Here is a 21,784-nt window from a genome sequence, read left to right on the forward strand (position 1 = left end):
TGGCACTCACCTTTTAAAAAGGGACCATACATCTTAATCCTGTGTTGTTTTTGGTAAGAATCACCATTGCTGAGATTGCCAACAATTTATCAAATCAAAATATCCACTTAGAAACTGAATAATATTTTTGTAACTTCTTTGAAACAAGAACATTGACATGGGAAAAATAAAAAGTTGAAACTCTCTTCAAAATGCAAAGAGGCACCAGTAACAATTGTTCAAGTAAAGCACTTTCACATTACTTACTGCGCTGAACTGCTCAAGTAAAGTCACCAGTGTGAGCACCAGGCTAGAGTTTCAAAACGTTCTGATAAACAAGACTTCTGTTTCTCAGAGGTTATGGGGGAGGGGGAGGGGAATAATATGAAGTTAACACTGCAATGCCTGAGACTGGGCAAAATTAATTTCTAACAGCGAATGGGAGTGTTCCCTACATTAAATACAGAATATTTCTGTATTGTATTTTTATATGACTCTATATATGCAGGGTAAGTCACCCTTTGAAACTAACGAGTGAAGTTGAAAGCTATGCTTTCATACTAAATATCAAAATGGAGAAAGGCTGTTTATGGGAAAACAAGCAACCTAGATTGATCTGGTAATTAAGCAGATAAAGTAGTGGGGGGGGGGGGGGAAAGAGAGAGGGATGCTGTTCTAGTAGAAGTTAAAATACATGCAATATTCCAGTTGGGGCCTGACTAATGCTCTATGGAATAGTAGAATTGCTTCCTATCGCTTGCTCTGCATTCCCATTTTTATGCAACCCAACACTCCATTTACTTTTTAAACTATAGCTAGACCATTAGTTTGATGTTTTCAGGGGCTCATCTAATTTAACCCTGGGATTGCTTTCCTAACTGGGCTTGGTCAGTGTTTTCCCCATTATGTAATCCATGGAAATGTTATGACATTTGTCAGAGAAAAGGTTGACGTGGATTGTGTGCTAAATGGGAATGTACTTGAGATATCGGAGCAGGAGAGAAATCTTAGGGTTTTAGTGGACGGGTCATTAAAACCATCAGCACAATATTCTCTGGCAACAAACAGAATGTAGGAATGCAAAGCTTGGGTAATAACATATAAAATAGAGATGTCTCATTAAAACAGTATTTGGTCCTGGTGAGACCACATCTGGAGTACTGCATGCAGTTTCGGTCTTATTTCAAAAAGGTTACTTTTTGAAGTGTCGTCACTGTTGTAAAGTAGGAAACATGGCAGTCAATTTGTGCACGATCAGCAATGATAACAACCAGATAACCTGTTATTGTAATTTATTGGCCAGGACACTACGGAGAACTCCCCTGTTCTTCTTTGAATAGTGTCATGGGATCTTATGTCCACCTGAGGGGGCAGAAGGGGCCTTGGTTTAACGTATCATCCGAAAGACGGCAACAACAGTGATGCATTCCCTGAGTACTGCACTAAAGTTTCAGCCTGGATTATGTGCTCAAGTCTCTGGAGTGGGACTTGAACCAATGACCTTCTGACTCAAAGGCCAGAGTGATACCACTGAGCCAAGGGTGACACCTTAAGTGTAGTATATTTTGAAATGATTTGATTGATTATTAATGTAAACATTCTGTGGGCCAATTCCTTCATGAATTTTTCTGCACATTTGTGTTTTAATGGAGAGGGGAGAGGGGGGTGGGGTGTGGTCAAGGTGGGTGCGGGTAGAGGGGCCCCAAAATGTCCTTGGACCCAAGGGCCCAAGAATTCTTATTGCTGCTCTGGAGTTAGGTGTTCCTTTACCCTTACACAGAGGAGCATAGGAATGTTCAGAGCTGGAGAAAGACATTTTGGTCATTTAGTCAGCCTTAGAATTCAAAAACATGATGCAAATTTCACTACTTATATCCCTCCATGATTTGCTCACCACATACCCAGGGAATCTTAAAGTTGCTGGTGTTATCAGGCTCGATCACTTCCCTGAGCAGTCCATTCCAAACATTCAACATCCTCTGTGAATTCATTATACCTGATCTGTCAATTCACTTTCCCCCTTCTCAGTTTCATCCCATGTCCCCTTCTTGTTCTCAGAACCATGGTAAACAGTTTCTACAGGTCCAACTGGTTGATGCCAATGAGGATGTTGAATGAGTCAATAAGATCCCTTCTCAATCTTCTCTTCTCTACTGAAAAACTCAGCTTCTTTACTCCCTCCTTGTAGCTCAGGTGTCTGCTATCAGACCAGTACCCTCTACTGCATCTTTTCCAGTGCAATTATCTCCTTCTTGTAAATCTGGTGATTGCACACAATAGGTATGAACCAATGGCCTGTATACGCTCACTATCACATCCTATGATTTGTGTTCTATTTCATGCACTAAGTAACCCAAAATTCTATTTACCACTGCTACACACTGCACAGTTAGTATCAATACCCCCATGCACTCTTCCGGTGCCATATCTTATAAACTAACCCCATTTAGTTTGTAGTTTCAATGTTAATTCTTCTCCTCTGGTTTCATCACTTTGCACTTCTCAACACAATTTCATTCAGCATTTTTAAGCCCAACTTCTCAATCTATCTAGATCCCTGAGCATCCAATGAGTTGCCCCAAGAAGATTGTGGGCCTTCTCCCTGAATCATTGCTGTCCTCGTGTTGATGGTGCTCTCAGAATGATGCTAGGTCAAGAATTGCAGAGTTCCCAGTCAGGATGGTGAGAGACTTGGGGCGACTCCTATGATAGTGTTGTTCATCCTTCTCGGAGGTAAAAATCACAGAGAAGGGAGATGCTGCTGAAATAACCTTGGCGAATTACTGCAATGCATCTGTACATCGTAAATACTGCAACCGCAGGGCAGCGGTGGTGGATATTGAATCTAGTGGAAGGGGCACCAATCAAGAAAACTATTCTCTCCTGAATGGTATCAAGCTTCAAGTTGCTGTGGCTGCACTCATCCAGGTGAGCGGTGAGCAGTGAGCATTCCATCACACCCCAGACTCGAGACTTGTAGATAGTGGAAAGACTTTGAGAGATCATAAAATGAGCTACTTATCGCAGAGTTCCCAGCCTCTGCTTTGTTCTTGTTTCTGCAGTGTTGATATTACTGCTCCAGCTCAGTTTCTGGTCAATGGTGTCCTCCAAGATGTTGATGAGGTACATGGTGGTGGGCCTTCTAAGTCAAAAGGGAGCTGGCTGGGCATTTTCTTGTTCGAGATAGTCATTATCTAGCAATTATTTGCTGCAAATGTTAGCTGCCACTTGTCAGTCCAAGCCTGGATGTTATCCAGGTCCTACTGTATGCTGCTTCTTTATCAAGGGTGTTGTGAATGGAGCAGAACACTGTGGAATCTCCAAATTGTTACACAAAACCATATCCAGAATCACCTTCCCCTTCCTTAACCATCTGGGTCAAAAAGCAGTCCATAGCTATATTAAAACAAATGCTTTACTTTAAAAAAGAAAATACACATTTCCTCAAATGTGGGACATCAGCGAGGTTCTAAAAAGAGAAGACAAGGAATATCAAGTAGCAGTGGTTAGATGACACTAAACTTGGGATTTCCTCTTTCTCCAAATTTTCTTCAGTACCAATGGTTAGTCAAGAAGAGTAACAAAGAATCTTCTCCTAGGACGCCAATGCTTCAAAGGGCCTGTGCAAGATCATCCCGTGGCCACTCGCCTTCTAATTCTTCCTATTTTCTGTAGGGAAGCACCTAATCCACAGTACAATTAGTAATTTGAGTCTAAGAAACCACCACAAGGCGAGAATTCCTCTAGATCGCTATGTAAATTGTTACTGTTGAAGCATGTGTGAAGATTTCCTCCAGTTGATATTATCTTCGAGTCTGTTCATGGTTTACCAGAAATAACAAACAGAAGAAATCTTTGAGATTCTTTTACAGTTTTGCTACATAGACCAACCAGAAAAATTGCTATCTGACTTGGGAAAATTACAAATGCCAACCTGTTTTATTTAGGCTTGGGCCAGTGGATCAGAAGCCCTTTAATGGCTTGTTTCAACAACAAAAGTTTTCAATGTGAATTGCATCATTAAGCATTCTTCAAGGCATTAAATTGGACATTTCAATTCACCCACATTTAACCCCACCACTGATGTATGTTTCTTTTTTGGTCAAATTTGACCCTACTTTTCAGATTTAAAAAGGCATTTAATTCACAATTGAAGACATATATTTACAAAAGCTTAAAAAAAACTTACCACTCCTCGAAAAGATGGTGGAATGATTCCACAGTAAATTGGAACAAAGGCACTGCAGATCAGAGCCTGAGGAGAACAAGCAGCGGAAAGAACTAAGTGAGACAGATACATTTTAATGCACCCATTTAATGTTAGAAATTGATCAAAAAGCAGCAATCCTCAAGATAAATTCTGCTCGAGAATTCCAATGGGCAGCCAATGAGGTGAGGAAGGACACTTGACTAATGGGACAGCAACTATCAGAATGATCAAACAGGTTCAGACTCTGATAAAAAAGTTATCTTTTGCTTCCCAACAAAAATTTTTGACAATTCAAATTTCCACGTGAAATTAACACTTAACAGCATTAAAAGTGCAGAAATTTGTTTGAATGTGCTTATATTGGAGCTAGGCATTCTTAAAACAAATTCAGTTCACCAGTACTTCCTTTGATTATGTGTAAGGTGCCTATTTTTAAATTTATTTTAAATTTGCACACAGAACAAAATGTACGTATGATATTTTCTAACACAAAGTTTACCTCTTTGTTGATGAACACATTTGGAAAGCAAGTCAGTTGCCTTTGCAATGATGACAACTACCCTTTGAGGAGTTTTTTTTTTTATGGTCTTACCTGAATGAGTTCTTCCTTGGAGTTGAACTCTGACACCAATACGTTCTCACCATCAGGTACCCGGGTAAGAGAAATGCAGAGCCTGCCCGTGGCAAGCTGGTGTGCATTTTCTGGAAGATTCTTGAAAAGTCCATTTCTCATTATTTTTACCAGGTTGAAGGATGGATGCAGAGGTCCCAGGTTTCTTTTTCTGGCTTCTTTAGCTACTTCCATAACAGTTGCACAACAATCAGCTTGAAAAATAAAACAAGAGAACGTCTAAAGAATTGCAGGTAATCAACAGAACAATTGGAAGAGGCTGACTGATCACTATGAAGACAACACGAGATCCCTAGTTGTATCAGTTTGTCACCCCTCCAAGAATACATTCTTACTTATAGGCACAAATGATAGCTGAAATATATCGGAACCCCATAGATCTGGAGAATGGGGGGTGAGGGGGTGAAGAAAGATGAGAAAACTCGCAATGCTAGTCCACCCCACAAAATGACAGCTGGACAGCAGCAAGGGACCTTCTTATGAGGAAGTGTGGTCTGAAATACAGAGCCAATAAGTTGGAGACAAGAACAAATACGACATGTTTGCTGCTTTTTCTGCAGACCCCATGGAATCAGATTTGTGCAAGCTCCACAGATTTTGCTCAAACCCACTCGGAGAGAGAGATTTAGGCCAGGATTCTCCTCTTTGGGGCAGACTAGTAGCAGGGCAGGACTTCCACTTGTCCCTTTGATCTTGACCCTCTTCTCTGGGCTGGGGTCATTCGTCATACTGAGGCTGGGTCCTGGTGGGGTTTCTGCCATTTGGAGGCAGGAAAACCCTGCGCTGCAGCACCAGAGGAGATGGAACTGAAGTTAAAAGGGCCAGAAGAGCACCAGTGAAGAATCTCTGCCTCAGCTTTTGTATGTCTTGGCCGAGACCGAGGCCTACAAAGGTAAGTTTCCAGGCTAAAATAGAGGAAGAAGAAGCCTGTACCAGGTCCTCTCCCTCCAACAAAAAGCTTTGGGACTGTTGTCACCATCCCGGGCCTACTGCCAACTTCTACCAGGCAATCCCATGGATAGATGGCAACTAGGGCAGATGGAAAGGAAATGGACCTGGAGGCCCACCTGCCTGCCTGCCTGCCTGCCTGCCCCCCCCCCAACCCCCACCCAACCTTGCCAGCATTTACATGCAATCGGGGAGGAAAGGAAAATCCAGGTCATTTTCTTGTCATTTCCATTGCAATCTCGCCAAATTGGGGCAGGATTGAGAAAGGACAATCCAGCCCTAATATTTGAATTTGAGATCAATTTGTAGATGACACTGTTACAATTGAATGTGGCAATGAGTGCCTCCTACCAACAAACTTGGTGAAATAAAGAGCAGCTGCATCCCTCAGATTACAAGTGGTTAATCAGGAAAGTAATCTTCTGACCGTTGGAGCCCCCTCCAGCATCCCACCCCCACAGTGCTCCCATCAAGCTACTGCTACTTCCTCAAATCTATCAGAGAGAGGGTTGTTGGACTTAAAAATAATGCCCTTTTCCTGTTCTGGCCTATCTCTATAATCAGCCACAATGAAAATCCAAAATGCACCCAGGTCAAAAGTAAACCCATGGAAAGTGGGCCAGTTGGATGCCTCCTTAAATAATGTTGAAGAGCATCAAATTGCCTAAATCAAAAAGGTTTGAAGGTTTCATGTAATAATAATTGAGATTATTTCTTCCATTTTCTCATCTTTGTTATGGCTGGTTAACACAGTTTGATCTGCTGCCAATGTTGTTCTATGACTGGGTTGCAGGAGTGATACAAGAAAGGCCTGTGTGGGCTTGTCTAATTCCCCTCCTGGGAGCTCACTGTGGACTCTAGGAAATCCACATCCTGCCATAGCACATTGATGTCCCACTGATTTTGCCAAAATGTTCCCAATTCTAATTAGCCCACTGATTTATTATAAGAGCAGAACTGTGACCGTAGGGAGACTAGTCAGCTACAAAGTTACAGTTTAATATGCTCACTGTCAGTGTACATCTTTTTTCAGGGAGTGCAGCCCCTAAATATCACAAAGAGGGCTGGCTTTGAAAAAAATCAGCAGCAACAGAGTATCACACCACCAAGAACAAACAAGCTTGAATTGAAACACTACCAAAAGCTAGGGCAAGAATCTAAATTCTTTATTTTATAAACACAGCCTTTGCAGCAGGTGCTCTTTAGATTGCTCCCATTAAAATGGTTTTATTTAATTTTCTGATCAGTTTATTTATTCCACCCCCCAAAAAAAACCTGACCTACAAGCAGGATGAATTATCTGGAATTTTCACACACAAAGCCTTGTTCAATGGATGTTAATCACATAATAAATGCTGCCTTTTTTGAAATGGCACATTAAGGTTTGTAGGCCAGCCACGCAAAGGCAGTAAGAAACCTCAGTGGTCTTTAGAGCCAAGGAAATATATATTTGAAACAACGTGAGAGTTGAATATTTTACACTTCTGATAAACTCAAGGAGTTAAACATATTAATTTTAGTTAGCAGTGTACAGTGTTATCAGATACTTAGAGAAAAGAGGACCTGTTAAAAAAATAAATTTCTATGAGCTTTTAACAATTTCCTGTACTCAGCACATTTACCGAGAAAGCACTTCACCAATTAATTTTTCAGATAACAACTTTCCCAATCCATACATTTTCTATTCTTCATATTTCCATATGATTTTTTTGCCAAACAAGTTCAGGAGCATCTGTACCCAATGTCAGCATCAAGAACTTGTGTCACGTACAGCATGAACAAAAAGGAACAGCCAAACTCCCTCTACTGAGCCTTAAGCTCAACCTCTGGAGATCACCATTGCTAGAAGTTGACTTGTCCTCAAAAGGGTCCAATGTAGCTTGATTTGGTAAGGAAGCACTTTACATCCAATAGGAACATGGAGAAAAAAAGGCAACAATCCTGAAGACCCTTTCTTTCATCTGATAATGAAATGAGACTGGCTGCAGCCTGGACAGAAACACTGGGATTAAATAGGGATTATGTTATGTAAAAAAAGGTGCACTATTTTAACTTTTTAAAAAAATCTTTGAGTTAAGCTGCTTGTACAGACGTGCTCGGGAGTAAACGGTGTTGTCGAACAGTACCTTTGATCTATTGTGTGCAGACAAAGGATCAGCCACAGTTCTATACCAATTTCTCTTCAATATTTGATCATCCTTCACTTCAGTCTTTACTGGAAGTGTTGGATGCATCACTTTAGTTCTGCCTGCTGTTCATAAAGTTGGGCTTCAAGAACAAGAAAGGGCTTCCTGGTTCTGTGATGTTCAGTCAACCAGCTCTACCAGTGGTTGGGTTATCTGGGGTAGCACCATTATCACCAATCGTAAGGCAGTTTTATATTAGTGCTCAGGCTCCAAAAGAACACCATTCCATGGCAAACCCACATTTTCTGAGCATCACCCTGCCCTTTTTTAAACACACCAACAACTGCATAGACCTCTGATGAAGGGAGACAGAAAGAAGGACTTGTTTACCATGCTTATAACTTCAAACCCACAAAAATCATGGAACATCAGAATCACTGATTATACTCCAATATGCTTCAATGATGTGAGTGCTGCCTGCCTGCCTACTGCTGACTGCACAAGTATCTACTGCAGCAGTGATCGTAAAGAGACAAAGCAAGCTTTCCAGCCCAAGCCCCAAATAACTCCTATTTCCATTACAGACTTCAAAAGGCCAGTATGACAAATTTAAAAAATTAAACCGATTTAAAAAAACATCTTGCTGTACACTACACTGTCTAAATGTGGAATCGAACCAACACAATTTTTCTACTTACACCTGCCCTGGTACACTAGGATCATCATCCAGTCAGTTTAATAGGTTTTTGGCTTACAAAATCATTTGGCTTTGAATCATTTACTTAATGGCCAGGAGATGGTCTAGTGTATGCAGTATGCCATCAATACTGCTCCACGACAGCTCCCAACTTGATCAATATTTTACCAAAGTTGCTTTTTCTGTGTGCTGTTGAAAGCTAAGTGCAGCCAATTGAAATACTGATTTTGCTAAACAAATGCACCAGTTATTTATCATTATGTTCATTATAAAATACCACAATAAAATAGTAAAGTACAATAATAATAACTTGCATTCATATAATGCCTTTAACGTAGAAAAAAAGTGAAGCGGGGGGTGTAGTGGTGGGTTGGGGTAGGAATTGGGGAGGCAAACTACCAGAGCGTAGAGAAATTAATGACGGCATGACTGATGGCAGGAAGGGGAGGAGGCAGGACAGAAGAGCTCGAGATGAACCAAGAGAAAGAAGTATTGGGCTCGGGTCCAAAGCAAACAGACAACAAACAGGCAAAATACGTGCACGGATGGACACCGAAGGAATTTAGGTTACAGTGCCATGGCAGAGATTAGAAGACACGTGTTCTGGTTGTAAACAGAGGACTGGGAGGTGACGGTATGAAAGTATCCAAAGTTAAAGTCTAAGATCCTGCAGTGAGATAAAGATTTATAACATAGTAAAGATAAAAGTACCAATAATTCCTTCTCCCCAACCCCAATTCCTAATGCTGTTTAATATGGTTGAGTGTAATTTCACTTGTACCCTGCTAATTATGAAAAACGTAACATGTATTTCACAATCCCAGACACCATAGCGGACCCTGTTCTCAGGAATTATCCCTGCCCCAGACAAAACGTCTTCCTTAAGAAGATAAAAGAAACCCCGGTTAAAAACTAGGTTGTAAGCAATTGCTTCCCTTTCTTGAAATCCCGAGGTCTCCTTTGCAGGTCCAACTCACACTACAATTCCCTCCCTACTTAATTTTGCCTCCTCCCATTTTTTTTCTGTTTCCTCTCCTGAAGTCACCAAATAATATCAGGGGATAGTTCGACATCACTGGATTGAAATCGGGGGTAGGATCCTGGCTCCTGTTCAAGGGCACAGAGACCTATAGAACTGCCAGCCTAGCTGAGCTCAGTTCAGACCCCAGACTGATGCTGGGGAATCCTTTTTATTTTTTAAAAAAAACCTATTAGTGGCAGGAGCCAAAAGATTTTTTGTTAAAAACAAATCACAAGTGATGGAATTCTGCTGGGCAAAGTCCATCATGTGCTCGGGATTACCTAACGTTCTTCGTTTTCTCCAGTAAGAGGATTTTTTTTAAAAAAAAGGTGTAATCGTGATTTAGGTTCGAATTCTTAAAATAAGGCAGTGAAAATAGCTTGATTCAACTGCAGGAGATAACGGTACTTCCTGTTTACAATACTTCCTTTCCAAACTCAACTTGTGTCTGCAGCGAGTAAGATCTTTTCCAGGCTTTTTTTTTTGGTGGCCTTCGAATATTATTTACTATTCAAATATATAAAATCGCATTAAAAGTGAACACTGTAGGAGAGTGTAACTTTAAAACTTGAATTACGACATTTATTTGATATTTCGCGTTTGTTTCTTGGAAACCCCAAAAAATGTGTTTGTGAAGAACACGAACGTAAGCAGAGGTCAATGGCCGACCAACGCGCTTCCAATAGAGGAACATTTAAACCCGCCCAGCGGAGTCAGCATGAACACAACAAAACAAACCGCTCAAACTCTGCCGACCCCAAACCTTTGATACCGTTTTGATATCCGGAGGAGTGGAGTTACATTCCATCACTATCCAACCGACTATCAGAAAGTAACGCTATTGATTTGCATCAAATTAACATGAGATCGGCCGAATCACAACCTTTAAAATCTAGCATCTAAAATATAACCCGGATAACACAACTTTTTAAGACAAGGCATTTATTAAAAGGGTGGGGGAAGGCAGAAAGAGGGGAAACACTGATCTCACTAGTTGGAGTTTCTCTCCGTGTAATACAGCCACCAAGTGACCGCTGTTTCTGGAATCCGTCTGCACTATTACCCACGGATAATGCGGGTCAGCGGTCTCATCCCTTCAACCCCAGCTGGTAAATAACAGCAAGCGGTCGCGATAAGCCGTCCTCACAAGATTCACTTAAAAACACACAAAAAAAGCACACTGAACACATTCACTCTCCCTTATCACACATCCAAACCACTGCGTGGAGTTTAAAAATATTGGGACGATAGGTGCCGGTTAGCCAATTTCTCAAAGTTCTTGTCTCCGGGATCCGTACCGTCTTAATACCAATCCTACTAAACAACCAGGCTCTAAATTAACTCGGTTACCGATATTTTGTAAGACTGCATGCTGCCGGATAAAAATGACAGTTAATTAGTAGCAATAGCAATGAAGAGATAAATCCAGCAGTGACGTCGTTTACTACTCTGCAGGCACAATAACAATCACATTGGTTTAGTTTTCCCTTTCCAGGCGAGATTAAGGCGGAAGATCTCCCAATAAAGGTTGCCAAACTTGACAGGTACCCGCTTTATAAATACACCATAATCTACTACTTTCTTCCGGTTTCTCTTCTAATTGTAATACCCCTCTGCCCTCGGCATGGTATTGGGGTTCTTATACCCGATATTCTTTGCCTTTATGGTGCTCCCTCTTCTCCCCCCTTCAAGTTTGGCCACTCACCCAGCGGTGCCCCGCAAACAACAGCGGCAGCAGTGAGCGCCCCGGCAGACGCGCCATAGACCTTGTTGGCGTCCCGGATCAGGTAAGGAGCGTGTTCCTGCAGACTGCTCGTCACCCCGACATGGTAAACACCGAGGAACCCGCAGCCGGCGAAAGAAATGTTCCAGCCGCCTTCCAGATCAAACATCTCGGGATACGATGAAGAGTCTCAATAAGAGAGAAAAACCTGCCGGGGAATTTCGAATATCCTGAATATTACAGTCAAGAGAGCTCGGATCAACAGGAGCCTGGTGACATCGTGGTTTTTAATTGAGCCGATCGCTTTGGTCCTGAGTTTTGCTTTGGGCTGTTTCACAATACAGGGATTGGATAGGAGGAAAAATAACTCAGTTAAAGGCACAGTACATCACTGCTCGCCTCGTATGACATCAACGCCAGTTTCCTGTCCAATCAGCTGTAAGGACACTTAATGAGGAGACTTTTTAATTGCTGGCTAATTTTTTATTTGCCTCCTGCTGCCCCAAATGGTAACGTTTTAATGAAATTATTAATCTTCCAGTGCATATTATTAATTTAACCTGCGTTTCATCTCCTGGCTATGCTTTTTACATTTGTATTTTTTAACGTGTAACTGATTATATTGTTCTCTACATTTTGCAAACTAAAGTGTATAAATGCTATATTTACTAAAATATCATCAGCAAGGTAAAAATGAAGCTTGGAGCTCTTTGATGGTTCATTGGGTAGTTGCACTGGGCGCTTTGGTAGATCTATCGTGTGCAGAGCTAAATGAGCTTCCAGGAAAGACCCAGTTGTACCCAGTTCTAAATGGAGGCCAAGAAACACAGGGTGTGCAAAATCAGAAAATCACCTCTTTAATCTACATTAATGATTTGGCTTCAGAAACTCAATGCAATTTAATTACATTCACAGATGACAGGAGATGGCAGTTAAGTCTGAATGCAACCAGGGACCAAAACAGAAAGGAAATCTGTGGTTCCAGAGCATCGAGTTATGAGGATAGAAGAGATGAACTATGGTTTCTCAGCCTTGAAAAGAGATGTCTGAGAAAGGCTCTCATAATGGTATAAATCCTACTTAGAGGTAAGCCCAAGCAGCAGAAGAAATGACCATAGGTTAAAACTGGTGATGGCCAATTGAGGACAGATATCAGGAAGGACTTCCTCACATGAAGATCGATCAACATTTGGAATGGTCTTCTAGGCAGGGTAATGGAGCTGAAAACTCTAGATTCATTCAAGAAAGTTAAAAGAGATGATGGGGAGATTAAGTTCTTTTTATTGCGTGGACAGCATATCACAGAGTGGAGTGGGAACAGAGTGAAAATATTACTTCTAAAATGGGAATTTGGCTAGGGTGGGAATTAGGAGCAAAATAGTTTAATTCTAATTATAAACGAATAAAGAATAAAAACTTAACTATGACTTAACCACCATTTAAATTGAAAATGGCAGCATGTGCCCAGGTGACCCTGGAGCAGGATCATGCATTGTCCACCAGTTTACTTTGAGCGTTTCAGGACTGGTGGGCACCGCTGGGCGTACTGCATTTCGTTGACTGTCAGAATAGAATACTATTTTAAACTTGCTTGCATTTTTAGTTGTTGAGTCAATTGTTTTAGTGGTGCTTTCCTTGCAAAAGAGAGCGTTTGTCAGAAATTGATGCTTATTTTGTGTTGGAACAGGAAGGGAGCTACTGTATTGGCAAAATGGATAAAGGTAAATGGGATACCAAGACTAAAAGCGTTAGATTGTTTGAACAGGTTGCATAAACTTGGATTGTTCTCCCTTGAATTTAGAAAGTTGAGGGGTGATCTAACTTAAGTGTTTAAAATGATAAAAAGATTCAATAGAGTAGATACAGAGAAGCTATATCCTATGGTGGGGGTTTCCAGAACTAAGGGGCACAATCTTAAAATTAGAGCGAGGCTGTTCACGAATGAAATCAGGAAGCACTTTTTCACCCAAACGGCAGTGGAAAACTGGAACTTTCTTCCTCAAAAGGCTGTGAGGATAGGTCAATTGGAATTTTCAAGACTGAAATCGATAGATTTTTATTAAGTAAGGATATCAAGGGAAATGAAGCTGAGGTGGGTAAATGGAGTTGACCTGAAAAACTGTGTATATGTGTGTGTATATGTATATATATATATATATATATTATGGAATTGTTACATTAGTGTGTTTGTACTACAGACTACGGATGGAGCAAGTGCCTGTGCTTCTTAGGCAGGATTTTCTTGTTCTGCAGGACTTCGAATGGACCTAGAAAGATAGATAACATGGGTCAGCATGGCATAGAAATACTAGGCAGTAGCAAGTGCTTGGCAGCACAATGCAGCACCAGATTATCACACTGCCTGCAGGTGCGATCGCTTGAGGAAAGAGAAAAAATGCAATAATGAGCAGACATCCTGCTGATCATGGCCTCTAGCCTGGCCATTGCTGACGCTCCTCGATCTGCCTTCTCCAGTGATATCCAGGGCTTCCTCCCCTATATGAGTGAGGCCCTAAATGGAGGTTGGCCCTAGCCCAGTTCTGGTCCTCTCCCAGTTATTGTGAGCCAGCTGCTGCTGCAGAAAGAGAGGGAATGAATGTGTGTGTGGTTGTAGTAAAGGGTTGTGCAGATGTTTGAGGCAGCTTCATGTAATGTGCACACTGAGAGGGAGAAGCAGCAAGTTGCGAGGAGGATGGGGAGGTGGCCATGTGCAAGAAAGTGGCTCCAGTGAGAAATGTGAAAGCAGTTAGTAGAGGAGTGAAATGCTTCACAGTTGCTACGAGGTAAAAGGGTGGATGGGTGGGTGGAGGGGAGTGCTGTGGCAGGTCTAATGCAGAGAAATAGAGATTGGAAGACATCATTCTCTTCACCCTTGCTGTCCTGGGTCAGGTTGTTGAAGCGCTTGCAGCACTGAAGCCTTGTACTGGGGGTGATGCTGTGGGCTTGACATTGTCTTCCACCTCTCTGTAGTCCTGCTGCAGAGTCTACTTGAGGGAACAGGACCTGCCTCCGTGCCCTCACCAGCTCCACAAACACTTCCACCGCTGTGTCATAGAATCAAGGTTTTCTTGCTTGCGACTTGTTGCTCTTCATAAACCTGCCAGTAGCAGCACAGATTTGCATAGAGTTGAATGGCCCTTTAAGAGGCGCATATATTCTTTAAATGGGCACCGGGTCTGCTGGAAATCCCCCCCTTCAATTGGGCAGGCTTCTCACTGCTGGAAATGTGTGGACAACCCATAAATTAAACGATCAAAATGGTTTATGCCTCTCGCTGATGACATCCCAAAAACCCTCACAGTGAAAATTTACACCTTTTCTCCCTTCTGTGGCCCTTCTGATTTAATGTATGAATTTCTGTATCTCTGAGAGTTGCGTAGGCAAACTGCTCTGCATCTTCATTCTCCCAGAATCACTCTGTATTCGGTGTCAGCTGTAGCTCAGTTGGTGGTGGGTTGTGGGTTCAAGTCCCACTCCAATGTCTTGAGCACAAAATCTAGGCTGGCACTCCAGTGGAGTAATGAGGGAGTGCTGCATGTCGGAGGTGCTGTCTTTCAGATGAGACGTTAAACTGAGGCCAATCTATCCTCTCAGTAAAAGATTCCATGGCACTATTCGAAGAAGAACAGGGGAGTTCTCCTTTGTGTCCTGGCCAATATTTATCCCTCAACCAATACCAATTTAAAAAAAAAGATTATCTGGTCATTGTTGTTTGTGGGACCTTTCTGCTGCATTTCCTACATTATAAGTGACTAAACTGCAAAAGTACTTCATTGGCTGGATGCCTTGAGATGTCCTGAGGTTGTGAAAGGCTTTATATAAATGCAAATCTTTCTATTTTTTTTCTGTCACCAGTCACTGGGAAGTACACAACAGTGGCAAGAGCCCACTGTTCTGTCTAATTTTCATTCTATCCTGTGGGACAGCTCCTCAACCCCTCTCATGGTGTCCACTTGACAATCTAGCTGAGATCAGGAACTTAGTATGCTATAAATTGCAGAGATGTGCCTGAATCCTGTTACCTGCAGTGTCGTACAGCAGTGCACTGTGTTATCACACTTCCCCATAAGGTCCTTAGTTTATTATGCAACTTGCATTTAGACCTTCCAAATCTTGATCGTTTACACGTGGCTGTGAATTGGACTTACTGGGGGAAAACAATCAAGCGGGGTGTAAATTGGGCTGTCGATTTGCTATCACCCGTTTTGCACTACTACTCGATCAATTTCACCCTACTTTGTGCCAAGTTAACTGCCCTGTTTCATAAACCGTTTCTGCCCTATCACTGCATCATTATATCACTGTAGTTTCTGTTTCTTGAAGATGTAATTACCACAGGCATACGTGGCAGGCTGGCCAAATTCAAAGTGTGGAACAGCAACATAACAGTGATAATTCTTTGAGCGTGCAGCTTCAGCAAGTTAGCAGTGTGATAGGTCATTACTATCAGATGGTTTGGTATTTTAATGCTTTTACAATGCCTCAACATTTAGCAGTGGCACAGTTTCTGCAAGATTGTAATGATTGTATGTTCAAAACTGACCTTAATCCAGTATTGTAAATTAATTAAGGTTTGTTTAAATGTGTTATTTTATTGGGTACCCAATTCCACATGGGATGGACCTGCTTCACTCAGTGTTTAAGCTTTCTGTTTTCCTTTGCTTAATCTTGTGGGTTTGAGTGCATGCCTGTATATTCATGCATGTTTCTAATCTCTTTGAACTCTGGGTCTTATTGATTGGAATGGTTTATTAAAACCCTCCCCCCTTCCTACCTAAGTCTTTCTTATGTTTACTAATTTCCATAAAGCCTAAGCCAGCCTAAGACTTGAATCTTGTACCCATAGTTGGAGAAATTCTTCTAGCACCTCTGTCACACTTATTCACAGAATAAAAGAAAAAACATTGTATCATAGGGGATCCCTCTCTCACCTTAAGCCTCCTTCCATTATTACCTTTCTTATCTCTCTGTTTTATTGGTCATCACTCCCCTAAATTTCCCTCACTCACTGCTAATCTCAAAATACACTGTAGTACATGTTCCTCCTCCTTCTTGCATCACCACAGTGTTGAAATCAAAGACTTTTCAGACTGACTCCTATTCTAACTTCTTTTATCGTGACTTCAGAACTGTAGAAGTCCTTGCATTCTTCAATTTTCCTTCCTTCTATAGTCTACAGGCTTTTAAAACCAAAGCTAATCAGTACTTCTTGATTTATCTCTTCTACTCTTTTCAACCTTGGTGGTCTCCCATACTAAGCTCCTTGGACATTCAGTTAGAGTTTCGATAGGAATGTGCATAATGATTAAAATTAATTGTCATAAAATCAGGTGCACACCACAAATGGCATACACTGACCTCTGCAACTGATCCTTCAATCCATACTCTCAGGAAAAGAGCCTTATTCGATAAATGACTAGCAATGACTTAATTGAAGTAAGTTGGGGTAATTGTATACAGCTTTATTTTTGTCATGCCAAGCCGTCAGTAACACATATTACTACAGTAAGAAGCGTAAACAAGTGGATAGATTACTAGGTCTGCTTTACTGGGGAAGGGACCTATCTCCATAGCCTCAACCCTCAATTTAGTCACAGTGCAACAATGATCCATAATTTATAACAATTAATTGTTTGAATTATGTCCCTGTATCCCACTACTTCTCATCAGTAATTCTATATGCTTCAGACAGTACAGTGCAATAATTAAAAAAATATATGATTACAGATTCCTGTGATCATCTCCCAAGGTTGTATGATATCAGCAGGACAGTAATTCTGGCCATTCACAGTGCATCAGAACTTGCTGCTTGTAGGCCATGCTCACCTCTCCTTTCCAGAGGTGGAAAACACCTGATGAATGACAGAACTAAGAGCCAGACAGCATTTATTAGAACTATAGAGCTAACAGTGAACTTGTTTTTTGTGCATAAAAATTAAAGCAAGGTAAACAAGAACGTTTGAATGTTGTCTGAGATAACTTGACAGGAAAAACTATATGTAAGTAACTGTATTCAAGAGATTGTTTATTGATGTGACTGGGTTTATGTATTCATGCAATTGGTGTAAGTGGAACAATTCATTTCTTTATTTATCTATCTATAGTTGGTAAGGGAAATACTGTTAATTTATTTATTTTCCAGTGATCAATAAAAAGACTCAGCATAATTCTCAATCTTCTTTCCAAATCCATTCAGTGGTCATATACATCACTTCCCTACCCCAGCACCCTCCCATCCCCACAACAGTGTAACGCCCAACTCATCATGACCAATGCCGCAGGAGACCTTCAATCACCTAAAGAAGTAGAAGTAATTTTACACAAATACCACAGATCTTTGGCTTTAAAAATAGAGGCATAGAATACAAAAGCAAGGAAGTTATGCTTAACCTTTATAAAACACTGGTTAGGCCCCAGCTGGAGCATTGTGGCCAATTCTGGACACCCCACTTTAGGAAGGATGTCAAGGCCTTAGAGAGGGTGCAATGGAGATTTACTAGAACGGTACCAGGGATGAAAGATTTCAGTTACATCGAGAGACTAGAGAAACTGGGGTTGTTCTCCTTTGAACAGAGAAGGTTAAGGGAAGATTCGATAAAGGTGTTCAAAATCATGAAAGGTTTTGATAGAGTAAATAAAGAGAAATGTTTCCGGTGGCAGAAGGGTCGGTAACCAGAGGACACAGATTTAAGGTAATTAGCAAAAGAACCAGAGGTGAGATGAGGAAATTTTTTATTATGCAGCAAATTGTTATGATCTGGAATGCATTGCCTGAAAGGGTGATGGAAGCAGATTCAATAATAACTTTCAAAAGGGAATTGGATAAATACTTGAAGGGGTAAAACTTGCAGGTCTATGGGGAAAGAGCAGGGGCGTGGGACTAATTGGATAGCTTTTTCAAAGAGCCGGCACAGGCACAATGGGCCGAATGGCCTCCTTTTGTGCTGAATCAATCTGTGATTCTATGAGCGAAATTTGTTTGATTTAATTTTCCCCCCTCAAATCCCCTCCTTTCCTCAAATTACTGGCTCATGCTGTGACAATTAATGCACACCTAGCGCAGAAGATGTGTAATGACTCCCTGGAGTAGAGTTGCCGCCCAGGGTTAAAACTGGCATTGAGGATTGGCTGTCCGTTATAGAAACCATCTGATTTTCATTTCTATAACAGGCGGCCAATCAACAATGCCAGTTTTATGCCCGGCCGAAAAGTTGCAAACCTACTCTGTTTCTCCAATCACAAGTGAATTACAGTCAGTGCATTTATATACAATTCTGATGCATAAATACTTAAAAAGACCTAATTTCCTTCCATTAATGTCAATATGGTACTTTTAATCTGGACATATAGGAATGAATCAAGGCTGCAATATTTTAGCCCTATCGCACTTGTCAGTTTGACTTCCTCGCTGGGAGCACAGAATCACCCTTATGTTATATTGGGGAAATATTCTTCTAGTCCAGAGGCCTGGGGCTCGAATTTAGCAGGCCTGCGGGTTCCCAGCGGGTGGTCCTCCGGGAGCGTCGAAAACGCGAACGGCGAAATTAGTGGGTTGCCCACGCGATCGTAGCAGGCAATCCAATTACCTGCTCCTCCGGGGTCCACGGCGCTGGCCTGCGCGTCGGGCGGGCTGCGCATGCGCAGTACGATCTGTCAGCTGGAGGCTCTCGAGTTAAAGGGGCAGTCCTCCACTGACAGATGCTGCAACCAATGGGACAAATTGCAGCATGGAGCAGCCCAGGAGGAAGGCTGCTCCCAGTTTAATGATGCCTCACCCCAGGTATCATCAGATGGGGTGAGGAGGAGGGGGAGGACACAGATCTTCCCCCCGGCGGGCGGGAGGAAGCGGCCTGCCTCTGCCACCAAGAAGGCCTGGCTCGAGGTGGCAGAGGGGGTCACCTGCGCCACCAACATATCGCCCACCTGCATACAGTGCAGGAGGCGCTGCAATGACCGCAGTAGGTCAGCCACAGTGAGAACACGAAGTCTTTCCCCTACACTCCGTCTGCCACAACACTGCCCCCACCCCAAATCTCCTTCAGCACCGCCAACACTATTCTGTCACATCACCCTTCATGCCCACTCACACCCCATCCTCATCTTACCTCCACCTACTCACCTCGCCAGTACTCATCCTGCCACTAACACGCGACCCAATCCTCATACAATCTCATGGCTCCATCCCATACTCACCCTCTCGTGCATCTCCCTCACGGCCAGCCTCACTCAACCTGCCACCACCTGTGCTGCAGCCACAGGGCATGCATCACATATGTGCAGTAGGCAGGGTAAGGCAAACGTCTCGTCAGCATGAAGGGGGTGCACAAGGGTGTCTGAGGGTTTGTCATGGGTGTTACCCATATTGAATTTCAGAGCCACAAACAGCACACATTATATTGACACCACCACTGCCATGTCTCCGCGAATCCTGTCCATTGTGTCCAATAATGCCCGCTCCTGGGTATCACTATGAGGACCCACCACTGATGCCACCCATCGTGTTACTGCAGAGTAGGTGCAGGTGTATTTGCAGGGCTCGTCCGCGCAGACAACTGAGAGACATCGGCGGTGTTGCCGGCTGCACCCTGGAAGGATGCGGAGGAGAAGGTGTGGAGGACAGTGGTGACTTTGCCAGCGACAGGTAAGCAGTTGGTGCTGGGGCCAGCCAGGAGCAGCTCGGCATGAAAGAGGCTGCAGATCTCCACGACTACATGCCGAGCGAATCTGCGCCTCCCTGTGCACTGCTGCTGGGAGAGGTCCGGGGAGCTGCGCCTCGGTCTGTGGACCCTGTGGCGAGGGTAGTGCCCTCTGCGACGCGTCTCTCTCTGCGGTAGCCCTCCCTCCTGCTGTGCAGGTGGGCGTGCAACCACACCGTGTTGGGGGGATCCACGTCTCTGCGGCGGACGGCGTGGACTGCGAGGCTGCTGGTGGTGGTCATGCTCTTCGTCCTCCGAGGGTGTCCACACACCACCCAACTGGCAGGTGTTGGTCTGAGGGGTTGTGCAGGGTAGGTGTGTGGGTCCTCGGACTGGGGCTGCGGTTTCGTGTCGGTCTGTCCTCTGGCTTGGCCGGGAGGTGGTGGGGGGCAGGGGTTGCCCTATGTGACGCGGTGGCCTCCTGCGTGGGTGAGGGCGCTCCCCCGTGGAGCGCACCTTGGCACCTGCCACAGGCTGCTGGCTGCAACACGCCTGGTTTGAAGGGTCCTGTTTCCCCCAGTGTGGGAAACTGACTGCTTTGAACGTAAAATCCCACACTTCCTCTTTTGACAGCTGCTTCAGCTCATTAACTGACCACAACGAGCAAGTTAAGTGCTCTCAAGTGGAACCCCGCTGGCTTTAATTGCCTGCGGGATTCCCACCAGCGGGGCTTGCGCGCGCAGCCCCGCACGTCAGCGCGGTACCCGGAAGTGGCCGGGATTTCGTCCGAATCCGGTCACGTGATCGGAGATCGGGATTTTCGGGGCCCCCCCGCTGGAAACCCGCAGGTAACCCGACCCTAAAATCGAGCCCCTGATCTTAATTCCTGAGTATAACACACACACAATGCTGGCACCAAAAATCTGTGTTTTTAGCAGCAAATTTAGAGCTCAATGGCAGCACAACACAAGGGAGGCTTTATTTGTTGGCAGAACCTGTTTCTCCCATTATTCCACCCATTTTATGACCCTCATGAAGTTTCCGATCTGAATGGGAGGTCCCAGTTGTTGCGCCCACCCGTTCACAAATGCTAATGAGTTGGTTCCTTAGAGTATCAGGGTTCCCCGGATGTGCACCTATATTAGATGTAATTTCTATTGGTGTAAGTTTGATGCATGTAAATGAGGTACAATGTAGGTTCCCTTATGTGGGATTCCACTCCCTCGATGTTCAAATTGTCTATGATCAGCTAAATGAATCCTGCATGTTGATGCCAAATTTGCATCGAGTTGTCACAACGCATTCATTATGAGGAATTCAGGGAAGACAGTTGAGTGTCAGGATAACTTCTGGGAGAAAAGGCACACCCTTTCCATGGTTTATGACCACACTTTGACTGCCAAACTCGCTAGCAGAACATCACTGCATCAAGGCCCATGCATCTGCCAGTGTGGCCATTGAGTGGATGATAGGGGTCCTGAAAGCGAGGTTTCGATGCTTTGATAGGCCTCATTGCCCAATCTGGATTCCCTCCTCCCCCGGGACAGCTGTTGGCCACTCCTTCCCCAGCTATTGCATGCAAATAGTGGGGCCTACGACCCTGATGGATTTCCCACCTGTCCGCCCCTCCTACTGCCGTTTCCTAGGAATGCCATGTGGACCGTGGCAGTAGGCCCAGGAAGTGGTGGTAAAGGCCCCGAGATCCCCCAGTGGAGGGAGAGGGCCTGGAAGCAGGCCCCTCTCCCTTGGTCAATCTTGATCAAGGCCTTCACTCAGTGCCTTGATACATTCTTTGGGAGACTTATGCCCCTAT

General features: G+C 43.4%; 1 protein-coding gene across 1 annotated transcript in view; it reads right to left on the reverse strand.

Moving 5' to 3' along the window:
- Positions 1-11,678, reverse strand: part of pnpla3 (patatin-like phospholipase domain containing 3) — a 26,596-nt gene extending 14,918 nt beyond the window's left edge. Inside the window, exons 1-3 of the mRNA XM_067999782.1 lie at positions 11,318-11,678; positions 4,782-5,014; positions 4,169-4,234 (exon numbers count right to left, since the gene is read on the reverse strand). Of these exons, the coding sequence (XP_067855883.1) occupies positions 4,169-4,234; positions 4,782-5,014; positions 11,318-11,504 (486 nt within the window). The 5' untranslated portion in view covers positions 11,505-11,678. The remainder of the gene's footprint in view (positions 1-4,168; positions 4,235-4,781; positions 5,015-11,317) is intronic.
- Between the last annotated feature and the right edge of the window lie 10,106 nt (positions 11,679-21,784).

Source organism: Heptranchias perlo, chromosome 18 (assembly GCF_035084215.1).
Source record: "Heptranchias perlo isolate sHepPer1 chromosome 18, sHepPer1.hap1, whole genome shotgun sequence".
Taxonomy (NCBI): domain Eukaryota; kingdom Metazoa; phylum Chordata; class Chondrichthyes; order Hexanchiformes; family Hexanchidae; genus Heptranchias; species Heptranchias perlo.